At 44.5% G+C, this 12,839-nt stretch overlaps 4 protein-coding genes across 4 annotated transcripts; all 4 read left to right on the plus strand. All coding sequences in view use genetic code 12, as the record gives it.

Annotated features, from left to right (window-relative positions):
- Positions 1-2,900: 2,900 nt before the first annotated feature.
- On the plus strand, positions 2,901-3,536 carry LODBEIA_P33850 (uncharacterized protein; the record flags this gene model as incomplete). Its single annotated transcript, XM_066973489.1, has 1 exon — positions 2,901-3,536. One exon carries the CDS (start codon positions 2,901-2,903, stop codon positions 3,534-3,536), a length of 636 nt encoding a protein of 211 aa, XP_066830323.1.
- A 676-nt stretch (positions 3,537-4,212) lies between these two features.
- LODBEIA_P33860 (uncharacterized protein) lies at positions 4,213-5,184 on the plus strand (the record flags this gene model as incomplete). The annotated part of the gene is made up of 1 exon (XM_066973490.1): positions 4,213-5,184. One exon carries the CDS (start codon positions 4,213-4,215, stop codon positions 5,182-5,184), a length of 972 nt encoding a protein of 323 aa, XP_066830324.1.
- A 504-nt stretch (positions 5,185-5,688) lies between these two features.
- On the plus strand, positions 5,689-6,549 carry LODBEIA_P33870 (uncharacterized protein; the record flags this gene model as incomplete). Its single annotated transcript, XM_066973491.1, has 1 exon — positions 5,689-6,549. The coding sequence occupies one exon, from the start codon at positions 5,689-5,691 to the stop codon at positions 6,547-6,549; it is 861 nt and encodes a 286-aa protein (XP_066830325.1).
- A 907-nt stretch (positions 6,550-7,456) lies between these two features.
- On the plus strand, positions 7,457-9,154 carry LODBEIA_P33880 (uncharacterized protein; the record flags this gene model as incomplete). The annotated part of the gene is made up of 1 exon (XM_066973492.1): positions 7,457-9,154. One exon carries the CDS (start codon positions 7,457-7,459, stop codon positions 9,152-9,154), a length of 1,698 nt encoding a protein of 565 aa, XP_066830326.1.
- Between the last annotated feature and the right edge of the window lie 3,685 nt (positions 9,155-12,839).

Consider the following 12,839-nt stretch of genomic DNA (forward strand, 5'->3'; position numbering starts at 1 on the left):
ATTTCCTAATGCGTGTGTCGGAATTTGTTTTTTTTTTTTTTGCCGCCTTTCAAATTTTTCGCAGCAAGTGTGAGAAAGTGCAGTAGGTTGTTTCAAGATGCCTGTCTCTGTCGAGCCCAGGTATATTGTTGGCAATAATATACCGAGAAAGGGATATATGACTTCCTAAGTCATCGGTTTTAGAGTTGAAATTAGTTGCTCAACATGTTGGTCGTCTGCTAGCGCCACTGTTACTTGTCTTTCTCCTCGGACATTCCCACGGATTATCTCATTTTTTCCTGTGTTTTTTTTTTGTTTCTTAACTATAATAAAACGGCTGTGGTTCCTGAAAGAGAGAGCGATACAGACCTTTGCATAGAGATTGAAGTTTCCACTCGGCTATAGGACTAGTTCTTTCCGAATGATTGTTGTGTTCTGTTTAAAAAGCTACGGATGGCTTTAGTACAACCATAAGTTCATACAAAAGTCGAAGGTGGATTTAGTTTCGTTGGGTGCATTGCTGCCCCCCCCCCCCCCCCAAAAAAAAACAAAAAACAAAAATAGAGATAGAGGAAGAATGTCGTTTAGATGTGGCCCGCCGTAAATGACCCCTCTCTCACAATACCATGAGTCTCCATAGTGCATCAAGCGGGAAGGAAATGTACGGTTTAAAAATTGTCAACAGAGGTGGTTGTGCATCTTCGATGAAATACAAGAAATGACCATCCAGCCCTTGCACGGCTAATGTTTTGAGTCATCCACATCGGGGGCAGATTTCTACAAAATGTTGCTGCTCTATCCACAGAAAGGGGGATATGCTAATGGCTTTTTCTCAAAACGTTTACGCCGTTCGTGATCAAGAAATCCTTCGTTCGCTCTCCGATCAAACTAATTCTGAGGCTTAGGGTCCTATTTAGTCAGGCCTAAAATTTTTGAGAAGACAATGATGATGTTGATTTAAACTATAAAGTTAGTTATTCCGACGGAGATTAGCAAAAAAAAAAAACCGAGAAAAGCCTTTACAGTTTCGACTTTCAATTTTTCAATGTCCACCTTTCTTAGGTTCTGATAATATTTCTCTCGTGAAAAAATACTGCTCAACTGCTATTGAGGTCTTTGACAGATCAACAAACGACACGATTCAGTTGTGTAAGGCAAGTCAAATGGTCTGGATTGACAGCTATTCTGTCACTTCAAAGCGGTGTATGATTGGGACCTGACATAGCTCAGACTGGCACGTTTGCATTTGGGGCATACTTGATGAATCCTCAACTTGTTCACAGCCAAGCGACTCCAGCCCCACAAGGGGCCAAAAAAAGAAAGAAAAAATTTCCCAAAAAGAGAATACCAAATAGAAAAAAAAGATCACCCGATTGGTAATGCGCATTTTACATCACAGTCTGATGGTACCAAAAAGTATTGACCGGATTTTAGCAAACTAGTCCCGATTAAACTCCAAGACTCTTCTCGATGTATATATATATACGAAAGCTCCCTTTCATTGCAGGCCTCGTTAGGTACGGTTGTGCTTTTGATTATTAAGCCGAGGCAAACCTCTATTCCATGTCGGAGCCGGACAACCTCACTACATCAAGATGAGAGAGCAACTTTGCCAGCCACGGCAATTTTAACAGCACCATAACTGCGAATCGAAGACGGTGGTGTTGGTGCTGAAGCACGGTCAACTAAACATCTCCTCTCGTGTAGCTTCCAAACGTATGGCTCGTTTCTTTCTTTCGTTTGGGAAAATCGCCATACATAACTGCCCTCCCGCTCTCTCTAATTCTCCCCTTTTCTTCTACAGCCATCTCCTCTTTTCTTCTTCCCCTCTTTCTCTGTTAAATTAGTTGCAAATCTTTTCGAGAAGAACTTCTTTGATTTCCCCTCAAATGCCGCAAACAAAGTTGAAATACCGTGACACCACTTTGGAGGGGTATAGTTCTATATAGCTAGCTTTTGTAAGCATCGCTTGTCGAGCACAGTAATCTCAACTAAGAGTCATTGAGAATATTCGCCCGAGATAGAGACAGAGAAGCAAATCCCCGGACAAGTGAGTCTCAGCCAAAAAAAGGAAGGAAAATTGTCCGGCTATGAATTGACTCGAGTGAACGAAAATCAATAAATAAGGACACCAATAATCCTTCCCCCAATGGTAGCCAATCTATCAGTAGATTCAAATCGAATGAGTGCGGAAACCGATGCACAAGTTCACGAAACTCTTCAGTTTCCAGGTGGCCCTGGATTCATGATAATCATCGCACAACGTCAAGAACATATTTTTCTTTTCTTGGATGCAAAATATTGCCACATTGATCCCTTTAAAGGAGAGGACGGACGCTAGAAGTCAACATATCTCATGGAAAGTACTTCCAGTTCCTGTTCTCGTTCAAAATTCGTGTTAGCAAGATGGAAAGGAAACAACATCCCGTCGCCTTTGAACGCAAAATCAAATCGCAATTGGTATTCCTTATCTATCAACACATGTCCAAATTCCAAAATGCATGCATGGCACTACTGCTTTTCTATCAAAATCTCACACTTCTCGTCCCCCCCCTTTTTTTTTTTTTTTTTTCTGTTGCAAAATTTCGCGACTTTGTGATTTCGCAGCAATTGCGTCGACTGGTACAAATACCGCCTAACATCGTAGACTCTCGAGAATCAAGTTTCCCACCTAAATTAATACCTTTCAAAATAAAGAAAAGAAAAAAATGGCTACAGCTTCAGTCTTGCAAAACATATACAGATGGAAATATCCATAAAAAGATCCCCGAATCAACCTACTGCTCCAACCTCAAGGCGGAATACACGCAAATCCCCCCGCTCGCTACCCCACCACCAAAGTTCAACCCCGATATCCACTCTTGCAATACTATGCTTCGCCAGAAGCTAGGGATGAATACAACTCCACGAGAAGGGTAAGAATGGGCAAAAGCGGGCTTGCAAACCAATTGGGCAACATCGGCCTGACTGACCACCCTTTCCCGCTCTTTACTCAAGAAGCAGTAGACATCATCCGAGCAGCGTTGCTCCAAAAGGAAACTTTTGGAGCAATTCCACTAGTGGGCTGGACTGTTGTATTCAGCGGCGCCGCAAAGTCAAGAGGCGAAATCATCTGTCGCTTCATTTACGAAGTATGGACCAACCCCAAGACTATGGAGCTCGTGTCGCGCATGGCGAGCGTCGAGCTTGCGATAGCGATGGACTATGAAATTGTTCATACCAACATCTGTTTGAAAAGTCACGATGTGGCGGCTGAAGAACGAGTCCATCACACGCGAGAAATTGCCACTGCTGATGAGGAGGAGGAGGATGGTGATGAGGTTCCGGCTATAGTTGGCTGGCACCACGATTCGCATCCATTGGTATGTGTCTTGATGTTGAGCGACACGGGGCAGATGATTGGCGGTGAGACCATGTTGCGCAAGGGTGATGGCTCAGTCACTAGAGTCTCGGGCCCCATCCAAGGCTCAGCCTGCATCTTACAAGGCCGCTTGATCGAGCTTTTTAGTTTGCCCTACACCGCAAGGTGTAAGCGAACGGATCACGATGGCGGCTAGCTACAGACCAGCTGATGCCAAGTTGGTCGATACTTTGGTTCTCGGTACCATGATACTATGGCGAGTGGGTTATATATCGCGCAGATTTACTCAAGACAAAATTGGATTTGGTTAAGCGGGAGTGCCGTGGAAAATAGGTGAGGGGTAAGTTTAGAAAAGAGGAAACCGTTGCGGCGTTGAAGGAGATTGAGGCGTATTTGAGAAAGACCTGGACTGAGATGGAGTTTTTCCCAGCAGAATTGGCCAAGATGCACAGCAATTGAGTTGCTTATAAATTGTCCTTCTAGAGACGAATTCTTTTTCTTCTTTAAACACTATCCAATGAGTGGTATTGTATTGTTTGTAAACCGACTGCTTTCCAACCTGGTGGGCTTTCTCCGCCGGGTTTGCAAAAATTTATTTTCTACTTCTTTGGCGGAGTTGTTACCCCACGAGGAAAACACGGGGGCCGTTCCAGGTTGCCGATGCCCTTCATTATTCTCGCGCCATAAAGATCGTGCCTCCACGACTCTGCTGAAAATTCACATACACCTACACATACACATCCACACACATATAAAAACCAAACCCAATCATCCACAACCTCCATTGGAAGCTGTTTTTTTCCCGGTATTTCAAAAATCTCCAAAAGCTGTTACTTTTCCCTTAATATACCAAATAAAAGTTTTCTTTTTTCATGAGTGGATCACACGAGGAGGCAATCAAGGCCAACATCGCATCATTCGATGAGGAATTTGCCAAAAAGTATGAGCAACGTGAGAGTCAACAGCTCCTAGCTATATTGTTTGTGAAATATCTCCTTGAACTAAACGTACACGATAAGCCAGTAAAGAGAAAAACACCCGAGGAATCAAGTGTGATTGTTGGCAATCCCGACAAGTTCAACGGTGGGTTTTCGATCGAGTCGTCCTTACCGGACCCCAAGACATACCTCAAGGAGTACCCGCATGCCATTTTCCGTCCCGGAATGAAGTTGTTGGATTTCGCATGTGGCACGGGGATGGTCACCGAGTTGTTTGTGCCGTATTTGACAGCGCAAGGCCAACAATCTGAAATTGTCGGTATTGACATTGGTGCAGCATTTTTACAATATTTCAACAACAGAGCCACCAAGATCAACAGCTCGCTGGAAATCGACATGAGATCGTATCAATACGACATCTTGGATGCTGAATTGCAACCGCAACTCAGCGAGCAATTTGAAAGTCACTTTGATGCTATAGTATGCACACTTTCATATCACCATATTCACAATTATGAACAAGTTACCAAGAAATTGGCAACTTTCTTACGTCCCGGAGGTTGGCTATTCATTGTGGATTTTTATAACGAGGATGTTGAGAGAGTAGGTGCGGATCCCCTGAATCCTGCTGTTTTGAGCCATGCCGTGCAGCATATGGGTGGATTGAAAGTCGATAAGCTCAATCACACGTTGGCCAATATCTCCGAGTTGACCAACGTTAGTAGCGCAAGAGAGTTTCGTGCTTGGATCTGGCAACCGGCAAGCTTTATTGAAAGTCATTGCACGGGTGAAATCACGGGCAAGTTGTCACGTGGCGAATTGAGACAAAGACAGGGTGTTGACAGTGAGATAGAATACTTGGTTGACGTGAGCTTGATTTACGCCATCGGCCAAAAGCCCTGCTAGAAAGAGGCAGGCGACACTTTTCATCTTGGAGATACCTACGTAGATATAGATGTATCGATGTGTTTGTTCGTAGGATGATAAGAAGCCGCTAGAAATGAGGCTTTGACCAAAAACCCGAAAATGGAAATGAAAAAGAAAAATAGGAGTAACTGCTAAAGATAGTGTGCGGATAAATTTCGGCAATATATATATACATACTCTCTCACACCCAACACCCATCATTCCTCATCACCAAACTATCTCTGGAAATACAACCTCAATATCTCAAAGCAGCGCCTAGATCTTGAAAAACAATCCCTTTTTTTTTTGCTTTTCACTCGATCCATTTTCTTCATAAGTTAGTGAATCAACAAGTTCTTTGTATTTGCATCCAGCATTCAGGAGTTTTTTATAATCGAAATTTGAACAGTTTTTTCCCCCACCAACACCAATACCAACAACCAATTTTAGCGCAACCTTTTCTTCCCTTCGTAATACACTAACGACACTATTTCCACCATCGTAATGGCGTCCAGACAATCTCAAAGACGATTAAGCAAAGAATACAAGTCGATCCAGACGACCCCGCCGCCGTTTATAACCGCAAAGCCCAATGACGAAAACATCTTGGAATGGCACTATATAATAACGGGACCAACAAATACCCCATTTGAACTGGGCCAATACCACGGAATGTTGCGTTTCCCTCAAGAATACCCGTTCAAGCCTCCTTCAATATCGATAATCACCCCCAATGGACGCTTTGCCACGAACCAGAGATTATGTTTGAGCATGAGTGATTATCACCCTGATACATGGAACCCCGCCTGGAGCGTAGCTACGATTTTGACTGGGTTGCTTAGTTTCATGACCGGCGACGAGTCCACTACTGGCTCTATCACGACTTCGGATAACGTTAAGCGGAAACTAGCTCGGGAAAGCTTGCAATGGAACATTAAGGAAAACCCCAGGTTCACCAAACAGTTCCCCGATGTAGTTGTGCTGAACAAGCAGGAGTTGGCTAAACGAGCCCAGGCTGAAGCCGAGGAGAAGTTGAAAGCGTTGAATAGCAGTAATTGTCACGGCGGTGCTGGCGGTGCCGGCGGTGGTCGTGGAGGTGGTGCCAATTTGGGGATGTACCAGGATGGTATTTTGGCGGAACAGCCTATTGATTTTTCACAATTAGATAAATTAGATCCGGAGGATAGAGCTAGAATTCTTGTTGAGCACGAAAAGAGAATGGCGATGTTGGAAACTGCTGCTGCCTCAGCTAATCATAACGGACTTGTTAGAAATTTGTTGAGCGGGGGTGGCATATTGGGATTAGCGGGTGTTGCTATTGCTGCTGTCATTGCGGCATATTTCAGTATACTTAGAAGAGGTTAACAGGATGTTGTTGTTGTTGTTGTAGTAGTAGTAGTAAATGCTTTTTTATGTCTGTATAATATACCTAATACTAGAGCAAACGTCATGATTTAGTCACAGTTGTTGGGAGTTTTGAAACCACCGTGATCTGAAAAATAGATACGGAATCGATCTGTCAACTAGTATCCAGTACCTAGCACCCCGGTTACTAATTGTAGAGAATATTACCGCGATAAACCCTGGTGTCAATAAGCAAGAGGTTGGACCCTAGCAACAAGTAAGAGTTTGAAAATATCTTCCACTTGTGCAACCAAGCAACAACAAGTACAATTTTCCATGAGTTCCAGGGAAAACACAAGAATCAAAAACTAATTGCGATCAACCAAGACATCTGGATTCAGTATGAATTTCTCCCAATTCGCCAATCTCAATCCGATAAATCTCATTTAATCTGAGTTTATGGTCATACGACTGCGACGACGCATGTAACATGGTCGTAAGGAGTCAAAAAAACGGAATTGAAGAATGGAGAAACAGTAGAGACATAGCCCATGATAAACACCAAAACACGCCTCGACTGGCTTATCAAGCGAGCTTGCTTTCAATTGTTTGATTGTTTGATTGTTGATGAAATCGCCTTTGGTGTTTCCACGAGAAAACCTGGGGATTCCATGACGCATGTAACATGGTTGCGCCCCATTTTGGACACGGAATTGGCTATAACAAACCCATACATTGATTGCAGGGAAGAATCTTTGGGTGGTCTTATCAGCAGATTTCAATGCCAGAAAAGGACAAACGGTAGATTCAATTATATATAAAGAAACGAGAGAACCATCTTGCGGTTTTGCAAGGAGCCAGCTAGCGGTACAGTGATTTTTCTTGCCCTGCCCTGCGCTGGTATCAGCAATTAAATTAGGTTTGAAAAATGTTTGGTCTCGTTTGGTACATTTTATTATGCAGCAGGGTGGTGTTTGCAATCTCTGTTGATCCGTTACCTCGGCCTCATAACGTGACATGGTTCGGCGATAGCGCAATTGTCCTTGACTTGGACGCAATTGAATTGAAAGAGTTGGAAGGTGGGGAGGGCATTAGCAATAGCTTGGTCCAGGGAGCGTTCGAGAGAGCCGTCGCTGACATCAAAACCGTTAAATGGTCGCCATACTTGTACCTGAACGTCACGTCACATTGTCCCGAGTCAAAAGCGCAGGCTCCGAATGTCGTCACCGTGGCTATTGCAGACTATGACGCTGATTTGCAATTCGGGGTCGACGAGTCCTACGAGCTCCACATTGACGAAGGTGGGATCAACATCTCCAGTGAGACCATTTGGGGTACGTTGCATGCACTAACTACACTACAGCAAATGGTAGTTTACCAATGCGGTCAATACTTCGTAGAACAGTATGTGCATATTCAAGACTACCCGCTCTTCAAACACCGCGGGCTCATGGTCGACTCAGCTCGGAATTTTCTACCAGTAAACAAGATCATGGAGCAGATAGAGCTCATGGCACTTTCCAAGATGAACACCTTACATTGGCATTTGGTGGATTCGCAGAGCTGGCCGGTGGAGATCGCGAGCCACCCCGAGATGACTCAAGATGCTTATTCCGCGAGAGAGGTGTATACGCAGAAAGACGTGCTCAACGTAGTGAACTTTGCCAGGTCGCGTGGGGTGCGATTGGTTCCCGAGATCGACATGCCCGGACACGCTCGAGCCGGATGGAGAAAAGTCGACCCTGATATCGTGGAATGTGCCGATGTGTTCTGGACTGACGCTGCCGTTGAGCCTCCGCCGGGCCAATTGAACATCATGAACAACGAGACGTATTTCGTCATTGGCGACGTTTACCACGAGTTGAGCAATCTCTTCCACGACCACTACTTCCACGTGGGCAACGACGAGCTTCAGAAAGATTGCTACCCGAACTCATGGTACGACAATGCAACCTTGAGCGATATCACACAGCATTACATTGATCGCGCATTGCCGATATACAACTCCGTCCCAGGGAGACAATTGGTGATGTGGGACGACGTGTTGTTGTCCGATGGCGCGGTCGAGTCCTTACCGAGCAACGTGACGCTCCAGACCTGGCACGAAGTATCGGGTGTCAAGAACTTGACTCTGCGCGGATACAACGTGATTGTGTCGCTGTCGGACCACCTCTACCTCGACTGCGGCTACGGCGGATTCTTGACCAACGACTGGCGGTACATTGACGCGTCGCAAAATGTCGAGTTCAATACCTGCAAGGGAGGTAGTTGGTGCGGTCCGTATAAAACATGGCAGAGGATCTACACGTTTGATTTTTTGAGCAACTTGACTCAGAGCGAGCAAGAGCTCGTTGTTGGTGCAGAGGCGGTCTTGTGGTCGGAGCAAGTTGACTTTGCCGTGTTGACAGGTAAGATCTGGCCACGGGCCTCGGCGTTGGGAGAGTCGCTTTGGAGTGGCAATAAGAACGAAAAGGGGGAGTTCCGGTTGTACGAGATGTCGACGCGTATAGTGCAGTTTCGAGAGTATATGGTCTCGTTGGGTTTTGCTGTTTCGCCGTTGGTGCCGAGATTCTGTTTGTTTAATCCCCACGCGTGCGATGCAGAAAAACCACCAAATCACGTATAGAAGTGTACAGAAAGTCATTTTGCAGCCGTTTTAAAATCTGATCAATTTTCCGTTGAATAGCTTCAATGTGCAAAATATTACGAGAGCTGGCAGTCTTGAACGACTCCACCGCAAAACGAAACAAAATCTCAATTTCGATTGTGTCGTGGGCCACTGATCTCCAATTACATATGGACCTGTTCCTATCGTGGCTCAGATTCGCGGTTGGCGAGTATGGGGCGAGTGCGTATTTTGCATCGCCCGTGGAAAGTGCCACCACAGTCTCTACACGGCATGAAAGGTATATTTTTTAAATCTTTAGTGGAGATGCCTCCCCCCCAAAAAAACATACATACCTGTACAGGAATGACTCGCAGCACCCTTTGTAAAATCTGCCAGATTTAATTCAATCTCGCAATTTTGCAGTTTCGCAATATAGAGACCTACCCCAGGGCAGGCTTACCGAACTCAAAAAACGAAATACTGCCATTGAGTTGCATGTTTCACTACAAAGTGCAGCAAAGACGGAGAACTGAAACAGGGAGAATCTACTTACTTGAAAGAGAGTTTTCCAGGGGGGTTCAGGGTCCATTGCTGCGCTAATTGCAACTTTGAACCAGAAAGAAGGTTGCATGAAGATGCGTGCAAGCCAGTAAGCAAGCGTCTCAAAATTCGAAAACAAAAAAGCAAAGAATGCAAAGAATGCAATACTTGAGCAATATCAAATTTCAACATACTCACTCTTGATGTTATCTTCGATAGTTGCAGTTGAAACCTCGCAGATGTGAAATACTGAAAAGTAAGTAATTATTTTATTTGCGGCGCATGTTGTGGCTGATTCATCCAGGCCGGGGTGGCCACATATTACACACGACGGCCTCTAGCTTACACTTCTTTTTTTACCTATCGTCAATGTGGCGACCCACGTTTTAACCCCGGGCTAGGCTCTAGACTCTGGACTTGTCCTGCTGGCTCGAGCCAAGGGGCCAAGGGAACATGGGGGTTATTGGTCATCCCGGCTTGCTGCGTGGAGAGAGGCATGATTCAAACACCAGCATAAGCACTACTGCATCTTTCGATTTCTCAACCAAGGCATAAACATAACACTTCAGGATACCAAGATCTCACAACTGCTTCTCAGTACAGAAAAGAGAGGGGGGGGGGGAAAAGAACCGCCACACCCTGCGCTTGTGCGTTTTTTCGTTTTATTCGTTTGTTCGTTTTGTTCAAGATCCGATTAGGGCTGATGCCGAGTGGGAACGATGACTGGTAACTGCAATTTTCCAAAGATTAAACTTGAAACTGTAGATTTTTCCACCTGATGGGAAAAAGAGACTCTGGCTCGATTGAGCTATGATACAGGGAAAAAAGGGGGGGTTGTTCAAAAATAGAACAGAACGCTAAAATTCCAGTTTCTCTGGCTAGTATAAACCTCATGAGAGTTTGATACCACTGAGCTGAACTGAATTGGAGTGAATTGAACTGAACTGAGCTGAGCTGGGTTGAACTGAACAACTACGTCATAATTTGGAAAAGAAAAAAAAAAACGAAAAAGCAAAAAAGCAAAAAAACTCGACAAAGTTAAGAGTAAATTATATCTGAAACTTGTCTTGGTGTTGTGGTGGCAATTGGTGGTAGTGTGGACAGCGTAGATATCGTAGACAGTGTGGTGGTGGTGGTGGTCAGAGTGCTGGTTGCATTTGATCTCAAAAGAACGGAAAAGTCTCTCTTTCGAAAAAAAGGCACACACGTCATTTTCTCATTTTTTAAAAAAATATAATCCTCCTTTTGGTTAACAGCGAGGGAATATACGAGAGGGAAGTATAGATAATACCGACACCCACAACCACAGCGCGAAGACAGCATGGTGGGGAGTGCTGGTACTTAGATCTCTTCGACTCGACCAACAAACCGAACCAAAAAATCGTTGCTCTCTGATCCCTGACCAAAAGGCAAGAGGAACGTTGTTCAACGATTAGCTATTTCGCGTCAGCAGCTACCAAGGCTTATATTCCACTTCGTATATCAAGAGCCACTGGCCCAGCCGACCCCAAGCGGAATCAATCTTGCCTAAATTGACACTCTCTTTCTTTCTTTTTCTTTTTGTTTATTTCGTTTGCATTTTTGCCTTTACCTGAGCGGCCCATTCGGCTCGAATACGACGACGAGCCGGCGGAGGTGAAACAAAAAAGAAAAAGGAGATAAAACGAGGCAAAAGTAGAGAGATCGACGTATAAACACAAGTTGGCCGTCTCGAACTAAACAAATAAATTACGAGACACACGTTAGGGGAAAGGGAGGGGGGTGCTCGTATTTGCATTGTTTGATTGGGAAATGTGTGTGAGCCTCAGTTTGGCCTAGGTTCGAGATTCGCACCCAAGCCAGCAAGCAACAATCTACAGCCATAGATCTCCCAGCGAGAGAGAGAATGAGATCTTGCACGGTGAAGAAGAAAGAGATGGATTCGATAATCTGGGAAAACGGACCCAAAAAAACAAAAAACAAAGCAAATAACGCATCTCGTGTTGCGTGGTAGGGGTGAGGTGCTACGTGCTACACGGTGTGTAGGTGCTGTGTACGTGGGGGCTTGTTGCTTGTGGAATTGGGGGGTTTCGGGCAGGGTCATTGCGAGTAGGGTTAGTTTCCCTTCTTTTTAAGCGATTCCACGTATGGCCAAAAAACAAAGAAAAACAGTTTGTCATTTAACTTAAAGGGACCGGTGGCGCACATGTATATACAGTTCTACCTACACTTGTGTGGTTCTGGTGAAGGGAGTCCGAGGCGAATTAAACATGCAAAACACACGAGAAGGGTTGTGTGCGAGCAATAAGTTACCACCGAGTTGTGTCTCTCCCTTTCGAAAGCAGAAGCAATAAATCAACAATGCTTCGTGCTTGCTAATCGGTTTTAAATCCCTTTTTTTTTAAAAAAAAAAAAAGGAGATGAGGTTTCGTTGTCGTTGTAGTTTATTCATTTTTAGAATATAACCACGTTTAAATGCCCTGCTTTTTCTATCAACGTTGCTTCTTCTTCTTCTTCTGTTTGACTGAATTGGAAAATTTCTTTAAAAAACTTCTGAGTCCTACTCCCTTTCCAACCAAAGAACCAACCAACCGACTCCCTGTCCATTTACATTCAGTTAGTAGTTTGGAGTAAAGAAGAAGAAAAAAAAAAAAACTAAGCAGAAGAAAGGGGAGATACACTATATACTTTCCTCCAACTACGTCATAAAAGCTGCCGTATTTTACTAGAAGCAGTCAAGATTTCTCAGTTCTATCTACAGTTTCGTTTCCAGTAGATAAATATTTTGAGATTGAGATTGCCAGACAAGCACGAATCAAACGAGTGTGGCGTATTTTCTGTTCCAGCATTCTTTCGCCTGGCAATAGCACCAACACCACTGCCACTGCCACTAGCCCTGGCACTACATCCTAAAGAGCAAAGCTAGGTCACTTTCTCGAAACAACTGTTGGTGTGTCTTGTTTGAATTGAAGCGGAAAGCTGGAGGAAGATAAAATTAGACCCAATTTGGTTGGAGCAAGGATTTTTCTTCGTCGTTGCGTGGGAAAATATTTAATTCTTTTTCCCGACAGGCGCTCTGCTACCGCCACCACTGGCACTAGCACCACCACGAAGAGCGCGCCGTAGTGCGACTGATAAATAATATCCAGGAGAGACGGGGAGAGGAGAGAAAAAAAAAATTGAT

The sequence above is a fragment of the Lodderomyces beijingensis genome, assembly GCF_963989305.1.
Source record: "Lodderomyces beijingensis strain CBS 14171 genome assembly, chromosome: 4".
In the NCBI taxonomy this organism is placed as follows: Eukaryota; Fungi; Ascomycota; class Pichiomycetes; order Serinales; family Debaryomycetaceae; genus Lodderomyces; species Lodderomyces beijingensis.